Consider the following 21,782-nt stretch of genomic DNA (forward strand, 5'->3'; position numbering starts at 1 on the left):
AATAATAATTATTATTATTAGTAGTAGTAGGTCCTGCGGTCGTAACCAAAACAACAGAAGAGCAGTAGCATTACTGTAGCCTGCCGGACAACTCCTATTACTCCTGCCCGATGTGAAGCATAAAGCCTCCATTTTCGAAAAGGCGACAGTTTATATCTTATTCGAAACTGAAATGTGCCTGTGATGTGGGAAGCTGCATGCTGAATGCACCCTGAGTTCCAACAAGCAGTGACACCCTGCCCACTATTTTTCAATACCCCTTAAAATTTCCCTCTGAACTACCCACAAACGAGCATACCTGTCCCTTGGAGAGAGTTACTCCAAATGCACAAAAATTCAACGTGTGGACAAAGTGTTCACATTAATTTATGCATTCTGAGATGCCCAAGAATCAACAAGAATCTCTCCTGCTTGCACAAAGTTATTTGCAAAACCACAAAAACAAAGCAGGTCTAACGTTAATTTAAGCACTGTTCTGTAAGGAGAACCATGAAGCTGCACTAAGCCAGCCAAGATGGGCCCATCTAGATAAACACAGTATTTCCCACAGAGGTCTGCCAGACATCACAAGAAGTAACCCACAAGCAGAATAACCCTGTGGAACGTAGGAGCTTCCTCTCACGACGACGTCACTAAGCCCAATGCCTCCGACCCTTGGAAGTCCGATGCTGCCACTGTGGGAAGACTGGGTGCTTCGCTTTCAAGGTATACTTTGCTATCGGAACTGTGCTTTGCTGAATTTCAGATCCACCGGCACTTGCATGCAATGGAAACAGCAACAGCTTCTCAGATGTCTGCATAACACTCCTGCCTTCGATGAGGCGAACATTCAGCAACTGAGCCATGAGCCAGGCACTTTTACAAAACGCTGAGGACTGCAGAAACATTAAGGGAGCATAAATAAATAGCTAAGGTAAGATGAACCATAGCAAAAATAATGAGGAAAGTGAACTGAAGAGGCTCTTTCATTTCTAAACATGCAAGAAGAGGGAACTGGAAGTCTGAAGCAGGTCCAGCACAAACAGGCCATCGTTGCTGCACTGAGGGGCCGAGTCAAAGTCCTTGTTAAGAACAGCAAGCCTCTTTCATGAGCAGGCACCCCTGTCTGCGCACGGACCCTGGGCTCTGAATCCAGGTGGCCCTCACAGGAACCACAGACAGCGCACCATCCCTGCCGTACCTTTGCTAAAGAAAAGGTGGCGACACCAGCGGACAAGGAAATAGAATACATTAAGCCTGAAGCCAAGCAACTCTATGCCTGGACTATGGGAGTCCTCAACTCGTCCCCCTTCCCACAATCAAGCCAATGCATGCTTCCCAAGTTCAAGAAAATAGACTAGTCTCTACCATGACAAAACAGCAACAATTACAATCCCTAAGACGACAATCCTTGGGTTGTCTCCTTCAGATGCCATTAGACATTATTAACTATCTGCTGCCAAAGCAGTAAAATTGGACTTTTATTCCACTGTGTTAGCGAAAAACACTAAAACAGGCCAAGCTTGACCGATTAAAAAACTGCATCCATTTTGGAGATTTTCATTAAAGATCCAAATGTCTAGCACTACCCCTTGAGAAGTTTGAATGATGCTCACAAGGTGACCTTTGAGTGCTTCGTCTCACCCCTGAAAATCACTGAGCAAGAGCGTCTGCTCTCCACCAAACGTGAGCCCTTTCGTACAACCAAATGTCCTTCCATGGATGACTCTGAGGCTTTCCTTTGTGTAGCTTCTGCAACACAGAAAGCCTTGGTTCGCACATACAGATAAACCGTGACCAATTCCAGACGGTGATCTATGCACAAGCAACTTCCCTCCACCTCTCACAGCATGTTAAAGAAAGCATTCTATTTCAAGCATGAAAACTTACAATTGCATCAATCCAAGTGGGGGAAATCTCTCAAACCAGCCACAATTCCATTCTGCCTCTTTGTTAAAATTGGTTCTCAGATATACTTTATACCCAGCAAGACAAACCCCTCAAAATCATACTGATCAACCTGTAAGAAAAGGATGACTAACCAGTTACTTATTCCGTTGACTTGATGGGGTGCTGTGCAGGCTTTTGGGGGCTCTGGAGACCCATTGATGGGTGTACGGGAGGGATTTTGACACACAAGTTTTCTTAAAGACTGCGCAAGGTGAGAATTCTGCAAGAGAAAAATAAAAACTCAAACTCAAATAAGTCTTGAGACACAATGAATCAGGCAACTAATTTGCTTGTCAGTCTGGAACCAGGGAGAGGAAGAGAAACAAACATGCAAAAGCAACAATTTAACCAAGCTCAAAGCAGTTTGCCATCTCAGCAGGGATAATCTAAAACCTCCTTGTGTCCCTTTCCAGCCATCAGCATTCAAAAGATTCATGAATGCCCTGCAGACACCAATTTTAAAAAGAGGTGTGTTTAAATTTCTCCACAAATGGAAGGGGCCCAGAATTTCCTTCCCTTCAGCAATGAAAGTCTCAAATAAAAATGCCTGTCTTAAAATTTAAGTAGATACTCCTCATAAGGATCCTGGAAGACCCAAATCCTACAATGCAATGATATCGCAATTCAGTCAATTTTTTAAAAACCTCTCGGGATTCCAGTTTTCACCAATATAGTTTTAACATGTTCATTATTTTCTAACATGCCACATGAGACATCCTGGGGATCAGACTCCCAAAGCACACAAACAAAAGCACAGCTGCCTCTAAGCTATGCAGCTGCAAATATCACACCAAAGCTGCCTGACAACCATCGTTCTCTAAGCATCTTTAAATTCAGGTCACCTTCAGCACCATGTTTTAGCAATTAGAGGTTTTCTACTTTTGCATCGGAGGGCAACACAGGAAGCCCGGATATCAATTTTCAGCATTTAAGAAAGCAGATCTTGTAACAGAGAAGATGCACAAACAGCTGTTTAACAGGAAATGCATACACCTCTGTATGTATTATACTGGAAAAGCTATAATCCAGGCAACAGGATTCAATGTAACCTGGTATATTTTGCATCAATGATTAATCCAGTACAGAATTCAGCAGCCTGAAGGTTTTTAATGTCTGTATTTAACTTTTTAGGGCAAAAATCCTAAACAACCGCCCTTATATAGGGCTCAACTGAAACTATTTACTTGAACGCAGACATACATTCAGCTGTAACTTTGCAGAAAAGGACTGTAAGATTCTGGAGCAGGGTGGGGTTTAAAAGGAGAGGTATCTGGTTTCTTCATAAGTCAGCATGTCAGCCAGGGCAGGATTTCCAGCTTCCATTGGAAGGGGGGCCATGCATCCTACATGGCTAGCTTCCGTAAGTTTCCCTAAGAAACACCACTCTATCCTTCTCAAAAGAAGAGGAAAGACTTCCCCAAAAACCTAAACATGCAACACTAGAAACAACAGTACAATGTATTTTGTTCAAAACATGGGACTATTCAAACAGAACAAAAAGAATGGCCTTCAGAATACAGCTCCAAACACACAGGACCGAAAACACATTATGTTGGCATTCAGCCCGGAAGAGGACCCGGGTCGAATTGCTGGGAAAATGCATCAGCCGACAGCCAGTCACTTGGACCATTTCAAGGAGTCATCTTCATGACCCTTAACGGAGTGACTCAGTCTGCAGAGTAGGGCACCCCGTTATCATGTGCTGCTCACAATGGTTTATCACACTGATGCCCTATCAAGACTCTGCCTCCTTTCAGAGGAATTTTTCGCAGGAAATGGATAGGGTGTTGCCAGGAACATGCAGCTGTATCTGTCCCACTCCATGTTCTGTGAGCACAGCTGAAAGAGGGGACACAATTCAGTCTTGTTGTGGTGTGCCCCGGGATATATGGGGAGGAGGAGGAAACAAACAACCCATGGGGAGCCCCACTGTCTCTCTCAGGGGCATCAAAGCTTGTCTGACCAAAAGCCAACCCACGACGGCTGCTTCCCAGGGTGGGCTGGTGTGATGCCCAAACGCGGCCAAAGCCTCAGACAGAGATAGCTGCTCACCACTGCTCAGCAGCTGCCTGTTCATGAGACCTTTACCAGAAAAACAGCTTTCTTCGGCACTTCTGGGTTTATTTCTAACTTTTACTGCAAGACGCAAATCACAAGACAGCTTCTTTTAGCACAAAGACATGTTGCAATCGTATCAACAAACTTCCAAGAACTGTGTAAGAACTCCTCTTTTTGCTGTGTATTCTGCGCATTTTTTTTACTCCCCTTCTGACTTTATGAGCCCTCAAGGCAACTTAAAAGAATTTCACTGAACCCAATTGTTTTAGTGGAAAAGGATGGCATATGTACTTGTATCATCTTTATTTCCAACTGGCCATGACACCTGCCCTTGAAATACTAGGCTTTTTTCCTGCCGAACTGGACTCCTTAAATTCCGAGTCTACTCTCATGGGGCACTTTGTGTTTCGCTCCTTCCCAACATAGAGCCTTCCAGAAGTGTCGCACTACAACTTCTATCATTCCCAACCTACATGGCCTGGGGATGAGGGAAGCTGTATTCCAGCACATCTTAAGCTCACCAGGTTGCGGAAGGCGGGCCAAATTCTTCACAGTGCCATCAAAAGCATGTGCTCAGTGAGCCTTTCCCCTATGTAACAGCGCAACATATTGTAGCATTTGATTTTATATTTGATGATGTCTTCAGTTACATTTGCTTTAACTTTCTATGTCAGTGACTGTCCTAATACGCACCTCCATCCTAGCTGATCAAATACCAGAACTAATGTGTCTGGCCACGGCCTCCAAACTCGAATTAGTTTCTGTCCTATTAGGCCCGTCACCTGAAGTGACAAATAGAAGCCCTCTTTATCTATGCAAGGGATAATTAGAAACAAGGTATTACATTCTTTATTCAAAAAAGTCATTGAATACGAAGAGCTTCTGGTTTAAGTTAAGCAAGAATGAAGGAGAGATAAATAGCTCCGGAGAAACTGGGGGCTTGCTGAGTAAGTGGGAAGGCAACAGAATGAGATCCTCCAGGCTGCTAGCTCATGGGCACCCCCTCCACCGTTCCCAGCAACCATCAGACATGTTGGCTGGGAAATCAAAAGAAAAAAGAAGAAATGGAAGAAAAAATGACTAGCAAGAAATAGCTCAGAGAAGATACAGTAACAGGAAAGAACATCTTTAAAAATAACGTGTCAAGAGCTATGGGAGAATACTAACCTCTCTCCAAAAAGCTAGTGTGAGTGCAGTTTTGAAGGAAGGGTTTTACACCCTGGTTAAAATCCCAGAAGAGACTCAAATTTACCAGCTGGCTTTGGATGACTGACCATACCTCAACCTCGGTTCCCCACTTGCAAAATCAGGGAAAGAGACACCAAAGCAGTAGAGAAGGAGACATTTCAAATGCTCATCCTTAGTATTAAGTAAAGTGTCAAATCTTTAAAATATATCATTAGGAAAGGCTTTGCAAAGAGAAAATTAGAGTTTGTTTATGATTGCTCTCGTAAGACAAGCAGCAGTCTCCCAGGTAACGAACACGGGAGGTTCAGGCAGCCCCTCTGACAGTATGCACACTGCATATCTCTACAGAAATCTCCTGGGATGCAAATCACCAGGAACGTCACTTGTGCACGCCCAATGATACCCACTGGATTAGATGTCAAATCAGTTATCAGGTGCAAAATATATGCCAAGATACTATCTGTATTTAATCAGCGAAATAACAGAAAGCAAGAGAAGCCAGCTGGCATGAAAAGCAGTGAGCAGGAACAGGGTATGTAACAAGTCATTTCAAAAATTTATCTAGGGCTTGGAGGAAAATGTAATTTCTGAGATTTCTGAAACTAGCCAATGTTTACTTATTGTTTAGACAAGGGGTGAAGAACTTATGGCCTGCGAGGCTGATGACATCCCTCTGCTGCCACCTCTGAGGTTTGCAGCAGCAGAAAATTTGGCAGTTTACTGCCATATTTTGGTAGCAGGCTGTCATGGAGGGTTAAAAAAAACCCTCTGGCTTGAAAACAAGCTAAACTTGTCCTTTTTAACCCTCCATATCATTTAGCCACTTCAATTTGGCAGCATACTGATTTTTCTGTCAAATTCAGCAAAGAAGTGACAGGACCGCAGCCTTTAGAAGGCCTGAAAAGTGGTCACAGAGCTGCTGAAGCCGCCCACACCTCGCTTAGACATGAGGCCCTTAGTATTTACATTGCTTTTCACCCCATTTTCTGGGCAGCCAGCAATGAAATTCATGGGACTTTCTGAGCGCCAAGTCAAGACGATGCCGATTTTATGAACCAGACATCTCCCTTTCGGTGGGGGATCAGCGCCGCTCACTGCAACCAAAGCATATGCTTTCCCTGTACACTGACCTGCTTCTCTGCATTCTGCAGGAGGTAGGAGGGGATGCAAGGGGACAAGTCACACTGCCGGCCTCCTGGAGGCACCTTCAGGTGGGAGGAAGACGGCGGCAGCCCTTTGTTCTTCCTGGAGTTCACTGCTGCTGTGGAGCCTAGTCGAACCTGCTGTTTCATCACACCCTCATGCTGGAGATCACCCAGGACTACTGGGCCCTAAGGAATAAAATAGTCATTTTATGATATTCATGAAGCTTGTATGAACGACCTAAAGCACAGAAAGCAGCTAAGACATTTATCCAAAATGGAAACATAAAGGTAGCGGAGTACTTTTGTTGGCTAATTAGAATTTGTTAACTATAATAATTTTCAAGACAGTGCTTTTATTTTTACAAATTCAAGAAAGCTGCATCGCAATACGAATCACAAAAGCATTGTTACAGCTTCAGTCAGGAAAGATTGGGCAACCACATCTGGGGAATTACAGGGGTGGAGCCGGCTGGAGCCAGGAGCCAGATTAGATGGCCTGGGAGGTCACTTCTGACTCTCTTTGTGTCTATGTTTAATTCACATTTCCTCAATGTGCCCTACGACACACATCAAAAAACTGTCAGTCTTTGGGATTCGGAAACACCATTCCAACAGTTATGGAATAGTTAAAAATACTATGGGAAAAAGAGACTAAGAAAAGCAACCCTAACCTTACTGAAACTCTGCAGAATGTTAACACAACCATGGTAAAACAACCACAACAAAAAAGGGACACGGACACACACACACACACACACACACAGAGTTTTTACAACGTAACTGGCTGGCTAATAATTCTCACAAGAATTTAAAACAGATTGCTCTAATTTGCTAATTTTCAGAAGTGAGGGGAACAGCTTTGCAATCCCCTGATGTTGCCCTGGAAGAGCTACATCACTCTGCTCCACATATGCACAACCCTTTCACATAGTTTCTACTAGAACACAACAGGTCACTAAAAATGTTTCTGGAGCAAATCCACAGGAAAAAGAAGGCTCTTGACTGACAGAGGGTCAAGCCAATGAGATTTGCAACGCTATCTTGGCGATTCCTACGAGCTGCCCCTTCTACAAGCAGCTGTCCTGATTCAGCACAAGTATGTTTCCAATTTTGCAGAAATAAGAAAAAAAGCAGAAGCAAAGGGAAAGGGAAAGGCAAGTTGCCAAGCGAGCCATTGATAGGGTTAAAGCAGAAAAGCAGGGTCAAGTGTATTAACAAGGCACGTAAGGCATCCGTGTTCTGCAGGAACCACACAGAAGAACTGAACTATGTTCTACGGCCCTAAGTCAAGCCTTCCAGAGATGGCAACAGGACTACTGCAAGCATAAAAACTGAAAGCGCACGCAGGATTTCAGAGAGGATAAGGATTTGGCCTTCCAGAGGTCACTGGGGCGTTTGTGCGTGGGCTCTGGGCCAGCATGAGGCCTTTCCTGAGACATTTCCCTTGCTGAGGAGCTTTGGTGTTCATTCCAATCAGAGATGGGTGGATGGGGTTGACGGTATCGGTTCCTGTGGCTGCCAGCACCTGGTCTTTGAATGCAGGGATCCCACAGAGCTTGGTGGGTGCCCTCCGTACTAAACAGTGAAGACCAGAAGCCCATCTCTGTATCCTGGAGCAGGACCTCCTCCTCTATTTTTTCTTACTGAAGTTGCCCGAAACCAGCAGGGAACTGCCATCGGGGAGTCCAAATGCAGTGATGGAAGCAGCAATGACAGACGCTGACATCCGATCAGCCACCGTGCAAACAGAACGCTGGACTAGACGGACCTTTGGTCGGATCCGGCAGGTTTCTGATGTTATTAAGCACGTTTTGAATTCTGAAAAAGGGGCCCCGCAGTCGAGCAGAGGGGAGGTTTTTATTCACTTAAGCTCTCTCCCTTCTGACATCCTCTTTCCCTTAACCTTCCGTAAGTATGTTTACCAACAGCAGGCTACCTACAGATCGGTAAACTTCCTGCACATTTGTTTAGTGTGACCCATCCTGCAGCCAACGGATGCCCTTAAGCCAGCTCCTGAAGGAGCCAAATTCCCTCCACATGACTCTTTCCCTCAAGAGAAGCGTCCAGTGGTTCCAGATTGCCTGCTTCTAACCCCCAACATGGAACCTCTGTGCATTAAGTCCTATGCAGAGCCCAGCATAACAACAGATTTGGTTGGTTTAAAATTATACTGTTACACCAAGTACTGCAGAGAGTGCCACGGTGTGGGTCCTAACTTACGCGACACAGTCCCTGCGTCATGGTCATCACGCTTCTGAAAACGAGATAAAGCCAATCTGCGAATGAAACCTATAGTGAATAGCTATAATGTTGTGCTCTGTAACGGCAACAACTGCCCTGTGAGCTGCCAGTAACACGAGGGCATTTATGTCTAGGTTGCTCTCCTTTTGGGGCTATCAAACGGGGACTTTGCAGAGGCTGAAACGCACTCCCAAGCCCAACCTGGAAGCACTTAATGTTACTCTCCAAGCAAGACTGCTCCTGAGCAAAAAGAGACTGCGGAGGCGGTTCAGCAACAGGAGAAGGTCCGTCAGAGGAGAGGCCGGTGAGCCAATCTGAGGATGAAGAGGCGCAATCAATTTGAGACCCACCTGGTCTGGCAAGCTCTGTTACAGACTCTGCACAGGACTGCCTTTGCACCTGGCTCAGAAGCTGCAGCTCTGCAGAACTGTACCAGCTAAAGTGTTCCATGGGACACAAAGCTAACCTTGCACAGAATTTGTGTTAGAAGAACTGCACTGGCTGTCTATTAACTACTAATCCATTTTCAAGGTTACGCTGCTGCCATTTAACGATCGGAACAACTGAGACCAGGATATTTTCCTTGATATACCCTGCTGACCTCTGAGATGTGAAGGCATTGCTTCATGACCGCCAGGATGCCACCACGTCACATCCCAAAGGTGGGCCTTCTCATTCGCAGCAGCCTCCCTTGGAAAAATCTCCCCCATGCAGTTTGGAAAGCAGAAAATATGGCATGTTTCAAGCACCTCTGGAAGAAACTTTTTTATACCAGGCCTTCTCTGGTTTGTAAATAACTGCAGCTAATTATGCACTGATTCATATTACGGCTCCTCATTCTGTTGTCTTAATTTAAATTGTTGTAATATTGTATTTTAAATGCATTTGTATTGTTAGTGTAACTGAAAGTTTTATAGTCTTTTAACAGTGTGTTTGAATGTATATCCATATTTATATGCTAACCGCTTAGAGATAATTTATATTAAGTAGTCTGTAAGTATTATTAATAAAATAAAAATGCAGATGATACTCAGTTTTAATTTCCATTTCATCTAATCCAAGAGTGACGGTGAAGGAACTTTATACTGCATTTTAGCACAAACTATGAACTGTTTATTTCATTTTAGTTGTGAACTGTCCAGAGCACTTCAGCCGTTGTGAGCTATAGGAAACAAGCAAGCAAGCAAACTGAACTGGTACCTGAGCGGGGCAACTGACTGGATGAAGACCAATAAGTCCAGGCAACAGAGTGGTATTGCTCATCTGCCTAGCTGACTGGAATTCCAGCATCCCCCCCAACAGTTGAGCTGTGCAACTTGCGCGCAGCTGTCCTTGGCACTAGGGTGACAGGCCAGCTGCAACTCCATCCGGACAGAGATAGTCTGGTGACAATTAACAATACTCTGCTAACCTTCTAGTACTGGAATACTGTGATGCCTTCTGTATAGACCTACGTTTTAAAGGGACTTGGAAACTTCAACACAGAACTGCTAGACTATTGATTGGTATGGGATTGCATGGTCAAAAGGACCATGCAATCCCAGGGTCTGGACAACCGCACTGGATTCTAGTACATTTCTGGGTTCAATTCACTATGTTCATGTTGACCTTTAAGTGTCATTCCAAACGTACAGACCAGAGCAAGCCCTCAGGTCGCCTTCAGGGCTCCTCCTCAAGGCGCTCTGCCAGGAGAAGTGCGCAGCTGGCTGCAAGAGAGGTGCTTCTCGGCACTCTGCCCATCGAACACTCTCCTAAAAGAGGCTCACCTGGGCTCACGCTTCTCATCCGGGTAAGAGGTGAAGGCCTTTCGTTTTCACAAGGCACTTTACAATTTCATTTGTATATTTTATAGCTGTTTTACATATTTGATCTTCATTCCTGAGCTGATTTTTGTTTTCCATTGTACTTTCTGCTTGCGCAAACAGATTTATTAACTAAACGTCAGCTGGGGAAACAGAAAGACTGCTGAAATGAATGGGGCTGCCTACCTTGTTGGCACGGAGTTGCTTGTAAACATCTGTCTGCTGCCTGATGCGGTATTCCAGGTCTGAAACCTGAGCCTGCAGCCATGTCCACCGACAGATAATGGCTGCCCTCTCCATCGCCCACTGGCGCTCTGCGAGGTGCCGTCTGTAAAGCAAGCATGCGCATATTGTCAGTGCCACTTTCTCGCACTCCAGTTTGATTGTCTCTGTCAACATAAATCCAAGCGTTCAGCTATACATAAGAAGTCAGTCCTTCTGAAAGGGAAGCTCCAACTGTGCTCTCAGGCCACCTAACAAATCACATTCCCAGCCACATTTTAAAAGGTAAACAAAACCAAACCCCGCCTCCTTTGTGAAGAAAGGGAAATAAGCACTTATCACTAGTGACAGATCTTCATCTTTAACTCAGTTAAACTCTGCAGGTCACTGGGACAAGGTGTCACCTACCGTATCAGTAAAGGCAGATTAAAGGAAGGCAAGGCTATCAGCAGCTCATGCTAAAAGTGTCTCTGAGTGCAAAGGCAGCAGGCTTCCGAATGCCAGTTGTCCGCGTACATGAGGACTCGCATTCTGCTTATGAGCTACGAAAGGTTCCTGCGCCAGTGCAGGAAACAAGGAGCTGAACATGGCAGACCTTTGCTTTTGTGTTCCTGCACTTGATTAATCTTGACACATTACCCTGCCAACAAAGTAAGCTTGGTAACCGGTTATGTATGACCATTTTTAATGATAGCGGAAGATAAAGGAGGGAGAAGCTTAGGGTACTACGCAGCGCTTTACAGCCAAAATACTGAGGTCTAAGAAAAGGATCAGCCCACTGCATTACAAAAAGTTATCTCACTCCACATACAAGCGCACAGCTGCTGGTGGCAGCAATATGAAGCAGCGTTTTATTGGTACAATATAAAAGCACCCCTTTCAAAAGTGAATGACGGCCCAACAGGATGGAATGATAATGGTGACACTATGATCACGATTACCCAGCAAGACAGCTTTAAACAGAGCTTCGACAAATTCGTAAGGGTTGGTATGGAAAAAGTGAAGACGGCTCTTCCCAGCTCATGATATCAAAACAGAGGGCCACCCAAAGAAATGGACCAGAAGGAAATTTTTAGTTCCTTCATGCCAAGTATCGTTTATGCACTAGCAGTGATATAAGATGGAGATTTTCTTGAGTGTTTGGTCTTTCTGTAATTTTTTCCATTTCATAAATTTATTAGTAACAGTGAGTGGGTACCAACTACAACTACAATTATTTGGCCAGTCTGGGAGTTGATTTTTTTAACATGATAATCCCTAGCAAGCATGTAAGAAAACACATGCTACTGAAACACATGCTATGTCTTAAGGGCGAATTTATAGATTTATTACATTTTTGAACCACACATCAGTTCAAAGGCTCCCTGGGCAGTTTACAAAATCAAAATACAAGAATATAAAACAATTATTATAATATCACCACAAATTCAATAATACATTAATGCAATATTATCATAATTGTCACAGCTCAATCTATCTTAGAGGTGCAATATAAATATAAAAAGTGGGAATAAAAATAAACTATTAGAATACTGGAAAAATAACAAGGTTTTCACCTGGGACAAAAAGCGCATCAAATCGGCACTGGGTGCTCCTCTTTGGGGAGCCGATTCCACAGATGGGATGCCCCAACCAAGAAGGTCCTCCCCCTAGTGGCCACCCTCCTCGCTTCCTTTGGAGGGAGCTCTTTGAGAAGGGCCTCCACTGATGATCGCTGTTTGTGTAGGCACATGCAGGAGGAGGCATCCCTTCAGATCACCTGGCCCCAAACCAGTTCCGGCTTTAAATGTCAATGCCAGCACTTTGGATCTGTCCTGAACTTCAACTGGCGACCAGTGTAATTGGCAGAGCGCCGGCATAATGTGTTCGTCTTCGTGCTGACCAGCCCGTCAGCCACCTAGCTGCTCTGCCGTAAACCAACTGCAGCCTCCGGTCCATTGACAAAGGCAACCCCACGCAGAGCGTGTCACAGTGATCCAAACGAGGGGTCACCAGAGCATGGACCGCTGCTGCAAGGCTCTGCCTGTCCAGGCGGGAGTGTAGCTGGCAAGTGAAGGTGCTCCTCGTCACCGAGTCGACCTGTGACCGCAGTAGTAATTCAGGATCTAGAAGCACCCCAGACCTTGTCCTTTAGGGGTCTGCAACCCTCTCAAGGACTGACTGAATACTTCCCAGCTGGACAGAAGACCCACCCGGCAGCAGTATCTTGTCTTGCCCGGACGGAGCTGCAGCTTGCTGGCCCTCAACCAGTCCGTTACCAGGCCCAAGCACCAATTTAGAGCAGTCACTGCCTCACAGGCTAGGAGAAGCACGAGAGCAACGGCCACCGTGACACGCCCTCTACTCAGCAAGATGTCCATCACCCTCCGGTTTCAGAGGGCTCTCGGCCTCCAGGCTGGACTGCACCTTAGCTACGCTTCTCCCTTCCCCCCATCTTAGCTCCAATATTTGTGACGCGCCAAGTCAAAAACCATCATGCATTATTTCTTCCCACCCACCCCAGCTTTGCTGTTTACTAAATGCCAGTAACACAAACATGCTAAACTGGATTACACTAGGGCACCTGAGAATTTTCTGATGCACATTACCTTACATTGCAATTTTTCAATACAGTTTTTTGGGATGATGCCTAAGGATGGTGTTTTAAGCATTCTGGATAAAGCCCACTGAGCTGTGTCTCACTGAAACCAATATTTCCTAACAATTTCCTTGTTTTTCTTTTCTGGACCGGAATAGAAATCAAAACAAAAACCTAATTAATGCAAACATCTGAACCCTTTCCCCCAGAATTTAGCTAACATTTAGTAGAGGACCAGTGTTCAGTGGCAACGCACATATCCTGCAGGCAGAACAAACCGTGTTCAGTCAGTTCCACTCAGAAGAAAGCAACATTCCTATTTTTTCGGAAAGACAGACATGGTTTCTTTGTTGTTGGTAAACCCTGAAATCCTTCTGTCTTTTTGCACTAATGGATAGATTGTCCTAAAATCAAGTACTGTCAAATAGGCTTAATGGAAATTCAAACCAAGCAGCTTGCACACAAGTTTCCCACGCAAAATACCCAGGAAACCTCACAGATTACTACCTCTGGTATGTGCACAGGTAACCAGGAATGCTATGCAGGAAAGGAATCTGCGGACTTCTCAGTCTTTCGCACCTCAATGCAGGGTATTAAGGAAGCAGAGTGTCCTACATACAGCACAACACAAAGTAAACAAACAAATAACACTACCTGATCACCCCAGTAGCAGCAGCGCTAGCCCTGGGCGGTAACAAACAGACATCAAATCTCCAGTATCACCAGCCTTTCTTTAACTTGTCCAGAATGTAACTTAACCCTTTTATGTCTACTCAGAAGTAAGCCAAGTCCCGCTGCATTCAATAAGGTTTACTCCTAGGTTAAAAAAACAAAAGTACAGCACTGCAACCTAAGCTATGAGATTTAAAAGACATGCTGGACTCAAAAACAAAACCACAAAACAAGGCAATAGATACACTAATTCTGCATGGCCATCTAAATGCTATTAATGTTTCTAGACATCACTCCTCAGTGAACGCTAACATAAATTCCAGCTTAAAATAAACAAACCTTTTCACTTTCAGCAATGACTTATACCTGTACAAAAAAACTCACCACAGATCACAACATCATCTACACTGAAGAACAAACAAACTTATCCTAAAATAAAGCAACCCAGAAATATATTTTAGAACATTTAGAATATTTTCTTTTTTTACTAGATTGACAACCTAGATAAAGATCTGGAGAAAAAATGACCGGTTGGATGTCTTGAATTATATGAACTATGATATATAAACAATTTCATTAGTGCCGTTTATGACACATTTGTCCTTTTGTCTTATCTGCTTTCCCTTTGTCTGCACATAGCAGATTGCTGATAAAGTTCCTGGAATTTCTATCCTACCTTTCTAAACTGTAATCAGAATGACTAACAAACATAAAACTTACAACAACAATGTAAGCAGATGTGACAACTTAAAGTGACACTAACATATCCTTAAGAACAACATTTCCGTATGGCCCACATCGTGCCGCGTTTTGCTGATAACCTAAAAGCAAGCAGCAGAGCCAGGCACAACGCTGCAATGAGACTGTCCAAACATCGGGGTATCAGAACTGGAAAGACCCACTTCCTGCACATCAGATAATGTGGGGATTAAGGGGTTCTAAGCTGAAACACGACTTCCTGGGCAGAACAACACGTGAAGTGATTTTCCTGGACTCGTTAATTTTAGACTTTAAGGGCAACACTGAACCCAGAAGCATATGGTAACCAGCACAACTGGTAAAGGACCAGTGTGGTGTCATTATGCTGGGGGGGGCAGGGGGGAGACAAGGTGGTATCGGAGGGGATACACTGACAACTTGCTTATAATGCCAGGCTCCTTTCAAGTCGTAGCCTCATCACAGCACACCTGCCTTGCCTACAGAAGGCCCCACGTTCCATCCTTGGCACTTCCAGTTAAAAGGATCAAGCGGTGAGAGAACGGGGGAGATCTGCCTATCACCCTGGAAGCCGGGACCAATCAGAGCTGGATGAACTGGGTCAGGTGAACATATAACCTGAAGGGGCATCAGGCAGATCCATTTGCTCTGTAGGGACTCGTTTTAGTTGTGTCCTTGTGGTCAGAATCAATCATCATATGCTAGTCCCGCTTCAGATGAGTCCTCTGGTCCACTGAAAAGTGAGGCTTGAAAAAAAATTAGGATCGCACAAAAGTCGAACCAGTGCGTGTGACACAGTGCTGGAAGCAGTGATGAAAAGCCAACCAAGGCAAGACCTTCTTAACAAGGGGCGGTTTTGCATTCAGAAGATTACACAACAATGCGTAAAAGAGCGAGGTCTGATCCTCACAGCTGTCCTTCCAGCGGCAGGCAAAAGCAGAGTGGTGCAGCGATTCGAGCACCAGACCCCAACTTGGAGGGCTCGGTTTCTAGGGCACCCTTAGCCACCCGTGACTTCGCGTCAGTTGCTGCCTCTCTGTCCAACCTCTGTCCAACCTCACAGGCGCATCGCTGGGATAAAACGGTGGGTGGGGGATTATGCCACTTGCCTTGGGTTCCTTGCAGGAGGTAAAACGCAACACATAAATTTAATATAAGGAATTTTTAAAAAGTAAGGTACAAATATGATAAAACAACAGTATAAAACATTTTAAAGACCAAAAGAGGGAGGGGCTTCTTCACATTTCTTAAATAAAGATCAGTATTTGCTCATTTTAAAGCAGACCAGAACATCCAGATTCTTAAGGCTTTTCAAAGAGTCAGGGAGGGAGCCACCGCAGGAAAGGCCCTATTTCTGGTGCCCACCAACTGGAAGGCTCTTTCCTGCAGAAATGTGGACAGGGTCTCCTTAACGACCTCAGAGGACACGAAGGTCCATACAGATGCAGGCAACCATTCAACCAAGTGGGTCCACTGGATGGACCGTTGGCCTCATCCAGCATGGCTCTTCTTACACTCATATCATCTAGAAATTTGTCTAGAAATGCACTAGCCACTAGAGCAGCTAGTAAGAATTGGTGTGTTAGATATCCTGATCACCAAGCCCCCAAAAGCAGCTGAGATACACAGCATTCTGCACCAGCTGAAGCCTCCAACGAGTCTTTAAAGATAACCTCCTGCGGAGTGTGTTACATGCATGCAGAGTGAATTACTCTAGCAAAGCCTGCTTTCTCCAGAGAGAAACAGAGGTGGTAAATCAGCCAAAGCAATCAAAAGTCCTTAGCAATCAATACCACCAGCACTTCCACAGATCTCATCAAATCCCACAGAAGCCTGGAGCTGGGCACTCAGTCAACTGGGGGAAGGTAACCCTTCCAAGAGCAGTTCCACATCCCCACCCAAATCAGCAGGCTTCCCCACCCACAGGAGTTCTGCCCAACATGGATTAGTCCTCTGCCTGCTTTCCCTCACCCACCTCCAAACTGCCTCCAGCACCTCCTTCAGTCTAGCATGGCGAAAACAAGTACTAGAGCAGCACACCATCTGCATCCTGGCGCTTCCTCTTCACATGTAGAACTTAAAAAGCACAGCACATGTTACTAGCCTAAAGCAACAAAGGCCAACACTCACAAAGAGAAAGTTTTAGACACATCTGCCAACCCAGTGGCACCAACGCCTAACGATATAAAAATCCACCTTGCAAAATACTAAGCACATGCTAAACAAATGCATGGCCCCATCCAGTTCCAATGCCAAATCTCACCAATGCCGCTCACGGCACGGCTCACATGCCAGGTGAGGACTCCCTCACGCCCCTCAGCTTGGTGAAGGACTGAGGGGCCCATGCTCTGGACGCCCAGTTCCAGGTAGGGCTGGGAAAGAAAGACTCCTGCCTGAAACTCTGGAGAGCCACTGCTTCAGGGACTAGGAGGAAACCTTGCCTGTTTTATCTACAAGGGCATTTAGTTATAATTTTATTTCTGCGTAAACTGGACAATGCTGTGTTGACACTTGATAAACAGGAGAGATTTAATTAATTAATTGCTTTTCTACACTGTCCTCTTACCTTGAGTCTCAGGGCAGTCTTACAATAAAGGAAAATAAAGCACAGCATCATCTTCTATAAAATCTTAATTAAAATGACAATTTAAAACTTCTCTGGGGAGCATGTTCCATAACAGGGGTGCCACCACAGAGAAGGCCTTTCTCCAGGCAGCCACTCTCCTAAACTCCTTCAAAGAAGGCTCCCAAAGAAGGACCTCCAACCCAGATCAAATATAACTGCCACAAAGCCAAATGCATTGCTTTTCCTTATAATGTTTCAAAATTATATTACATAGAAACAGCCCAAGTCAGAAGGGGTCTCCTGGGCCATCTAATCTGACCTCCAGCTCCAGCCGGCTCCGCTTACGACATGCCCACATTATATTACTTTTTTTTATTCTTAGTCTCAAATTGCATTTTAACAGTTGCTTTTCTGTTCAATGGGTATGCCCAACAAATACTGGGTTAAATTCAGTATTGCACGTGCACAAGCCTGCTAGCACAGTAGAATTTTCTCCTTCAACTCCTAATGTAGCCCATCCAAAAGGTCAGCCAACCTTCCAGGGCAAATTTGGAGGACTGTGGGGAGAGGAAGATTGCCCCCCCCCATCAATCTCAAGTATGAAACTGTTTCTAACAGCAGAAAAACAGCATGGGCTCCAATCCACTCTAAAAAACAAATTAAACAGGTTATTGTTTTTACTGCATTTTATGACTGTATGACTCTTTTCTGGTATATTTATTTTCACTTCCCTGATCTTCTCCAATGATGGCCAACTTATAAAATTCCAAGCAGACAAACTGTAACAATAAAAAGGTTAGACAAGTGGAAGGCAGGGCAGCAAACAATAAATATACCCCACATGCATTAAAATTCTGGGTTGCTTGTTCCTTAATCACCCACAGTTCTGGGTTTGGTGGTCACAGTAAACAACCTAGGGAAAGAGTGTTCCGAGATTTTGTTTGCTGCAGCGAGAGAATGCGAGCAGCAGGAACCAGCGGGGGCACTTGCTCCTGCTTGTCTTCTCAGTAACTCAGGATAGGTTAACTGTGGGTTGTTATGGCATGCAACTCAAGGCAACAGGAGTAGATGTCGCTACAGACAGGAGAAAGAAACACCTCCTAATTGGAAGTAGTGGATACAGTGAAACACGATCTTGTCACCACTTTGAAATTCTCTTCAGAGCCTACTTCTGCTCAACTGCCCACACAAGAGTTAATTCCGTTACCTCAGAGAAACACACTTTTACTGTAAGAAGTAAAGTATGCTCTGAGAAGCATACTTTGAACAATATGACAGAGAATTATTTGCAAATAATGTACCCATGCTGAAAAGATGATTTGCTCGCTATTTTTATGTAAAAGGCATGTAATATCATGCTAGATACCGCACAAATTAAGAACAGGAAAGTGGAATTGCCCACTTGCTTCTGAGCTAGCCCACACTATATGACAAGGCTGGGTAATTTTTTCAGCCCCAGGGGCCACAAAGGGATGGGTGAAGAATTGGGAGCTGCGCGCGCGCACACACACACACACAGAGGATGAGACTGCTACTAATCTGCCGCTGTTAGTGATGCAGTTACAGTAATCTCAGCTACACAGGACTCCTGCGGGAGGCTAAAAGCCGACCTCAGCACTTGTCCCTCTGTGGATGAGCAGGGCAGGAAGGCATGCTCTGGAGGCCTCCCTCTCTCCCCTTTACGTCCTCTATGGTGATGATGACGATCTGCAGTAATTTTTAAAAAAAAATAATACTTGATTTTAAAAAAATTAACCTGTAAGTACAGAATGCTTGTAACTCCAACGCTCCTAACTCAGGCACTGCCTGTACTGAAAGTTGCAACAGCAGGCACAATCACACTGCGGGATGGGGTACTGGGTGGGGCAGGGGGGCTCCAACGGATGCCAAAAGTGGCCTACACACGGCCTCCCTCTCCTACTGAAATCCAGTTCATTTTTGCAGACACGTCTACCATTCTTGAGAGACTGCACACGGGATTGTTCCAGGATAGCAGGAATCAGGGTTGCTTGTAGTCAGAAATTCCAGATAGCTCTATCATAAAAGGAACTTTACAGAGGTGCCATCATGCAACACTCTAGATAGCAGACAAAAACTTCAACTGTAAGGAGCAAAGCTGCAAAAGTAGGCACTCCCCAAAGCTGAGAACTGCCACTGCTATACACAACCATATACCAGAGGACTGCCAGCTTGATAAACTGCATATAATCACTTCAGTTCTACAGAATTATTCGACTGTTTTACGCTTGAGCTGTTCTCATATCAGGTACCTTATTAAGCAAGTAATCTGAAATTAGCAAATTGCTCAAAGCCACCCATATCTCCCAAGTTCAAACAGAAAACACAAAATTCTAATACCGGCACCCCATGTACTATTTGTCTAGCACACTGGCCTTTCTGTAAATTCTTAGTAAGCAGAGGTAGTGCTGATAGAAAACATTAACCTTTCCCAAGGTTTCTTCTGTTCGGCTCACCACTGATTTTGACCTTTCCACAAAAGTACACAGCTCAAGCCCAAACACAAGATGAAGAAGATCCAAAAGACAGAGAAACCCAGAAGATTCGTTTTCTTTCACCAAAATACCTACTTGCCAAACAGCATGTCACCCAGAGGTTGAACATTGTATCAGATGACACAATCTGGAACCCTAAGTTAAATTGTGTCAAAAGACTACTTTTTAAGCTTGACAATAACTTAAGTTCTCTCCTGTATAAAGGTTTTAGATGACAATAAGAATGTGAACTATTACAGACCAATGCCTTCTGGTGTCTTTCACAGTAAAATGAAAGGCAAAAATGTGGTACTGGGAACAAACAGCTACTGAAACCTTGCCTTGTTAGATCTCAGGTGCCACCTATAGTACCGCTGCTGCTGAGTAACTGCTGATTACATAGGGGTTATATGTAAAGGTTTGCTTCCGTGATTGATAACCCTTTCACTCACTCTGATGTTTATGCAATCAACAAGTCAATCAGAAGCTGTGATGAATGAAACTCAGGTAAGATCTAAGCTCTGGCTCTCCTCTCTTTCAACCCAAAACAGCAAATCACCTCCCATCTTATTCATTAGTTATGCTTGGTTCTGTATGTTCAGGTAACTCCGGGATTATCATAATATGCATGACACCTGAGCTGACCTTAACGTATACTGGGAAACTTCAACTGGTACAGAATGGCACCAACAGGTTGTTCATTGGACTTGGCCAGCTAAGACACATTACTCTAGTTTTTAATTTATACTGAATACAGGAACTAAGTAACTTGTTTAATTTAACCTCTAAAACTCTCAGTGACTTAGACCCTGGATAACAGAAGGATTTTCTTGGCCTGCATGTGCCATCCTGTGTACTCTCTTCATCGCCTGAGGCCTCAACTCCAACAGCCTCTGGTTTATCAAGGACTGTAGACTTTAAGACAACACAGGCCTATTCAGCAATTGTGCCGACACTGTATACTGCCCTGCAAGAGAAGGACTACCAAACTCTACATAGCCTCAGGAAGCTAGCTAAACCCTAGCTTTCCCCCAGGTTTGTGTGGAAAGGACTCTCTTGTGTCTGTAGCACAATGCTTGCTCTCCCCAAACAGTCTGCCAACAGTAGTGCCAGAGTTGAAAAGAACGAAAGGAGAAAGGCAATCAAACTTTGGGTAATTCAAACGCTATACAAAGAGACAGCAACGTGTGCATACGCAAGATACGTGACTCCAGTGAACGAGAGCCGCGCTTACTTCCGGTTGCCCGCCCCGCAAGGCAGCTCAGGATAGCAGGCGAGGCGACCACGCCCATGGCCTGGTCCTTGCGATTGAGTGCGAACCAGGCTCTTTCAGTGTTTCAGTTTCCCTTGTTATCTGTTGCAAGAACCTTCAACTTAAAACCAACGTGTAATAAAAAGACAATCTCCAGCAGCAAAGGGAAAGGAGACACAGCTTGCCAAATACGCTCACAGGACAGATGGAGCACCCCCGTGGAACTGATTTTGCCCACGGGTTACTTCTTAGCTGCCTGAGGTTAAAACGGCCACTGATCAGAGCCACTGATTCACCGAGTCCTGTTTGAAACACACTTTAACCTCCGAAGACTTCAGGGTACAAAGCTCTACTTCACCCCATCTGATCCTCACAGCAAACCTGTGGAGAAGACCAGGCTGAGAGAAAGCAGGCACCCCACACTGCGCAGCAAATTTCACAGACGAATGGGACCCTGAAGTGGGACCTCCTCATTCCGGTCCGACATTTAACTGTTGCACTGCCCTGCCTATAGCTTACATAATCTATACCACCACAAACTGGAATGGGCCAGCCTGCTTCCACGTGCATCCGCGGGGCAGCCAGCGGCCCTGCCCGGGTCACCCAGGCGCATCCCGGGTTCAAGGCAGCGAGAGCCAGAGGCTGGAGCACGAGGCCGGGGATGCCGAGGCCGGCGCGGAGGACTTGCCCAAGAGGCGTGGCCGGGCGGGCCTCACCCGGGCCCGGGGACACGGCCTTCCGCCCGCCCGCCCCTTTAGCTGCCCCGCGGGAAGGGGCCCGCTGGCCCGCGCACCTCGCGGGGGCCCGCCGCACGCGCGCACGCGCTCAGCCCCGGGAGGGGCCGCGAGCGGGGCCCTCCCCGCCGGCCGGCCGGCCGGCCATGCCACTACGGGCGCGGCGCCCCGCGAGGGCGAGGCGCG

The 21,782-nt window shown here is 45.4% G+C and overlaps 1 protein-coding gene across 2 annotated transcripts in view; it reads right to left on the reverse strand.

Annotated features, from left to right (window-relative positions):
- Window positions 1–21,782, reverse strand: part of LOC123017870 (KAT8 regulatory NSL complex subunit 1-like) — a 47,703-nt gene that overhangs the window by 19,094 nt on the left and 6,827 nt on the right. The window contains exons 3-5 of one of the 2 annotated variants that reach the window (XM_044419509.1): window positions 10,550–10,691; window positions 6,306–6,506; window positions 2,022–2,149 (exon numbers count right to left, since the gene is read on the reverse strand). In XM_044419509.1, the coding sequence (XP_044275444.1) occupies window positions 2,022–2,149; window positions 6,306–6,506; window positions 10,550–10,663 (443 nt within the window). In that variant the 5' untranslated portion in view covers window positions 10,664–10,691. Of the gene's footprint in view, window positions 1–2,021; window positions 2,150–6,305; window positions 6,507–10,549; window positions 10,692–21,782 lie in introns of those variants that run through there. The other variant, XM_044419510.1, reaches the window with a different exon arrangement.

This window comes from Varanus komodoensis, unplaced genomic scaffold (genome assembly GCF_004798865.1).
Source record: "Varanus komodoensis strain SLA01 unplaced genomic scaffold, ASM479886v1 scaffold104, whole genome shotgun sequence".
In the NCBI taxonomy this organism is placed as follows: domain Eukaryota; kingdom Metazoa; phylum Chordata; class Lepidosauria; order Squamata; family Varanidae; genus Varanus; species Varanus komodoensis.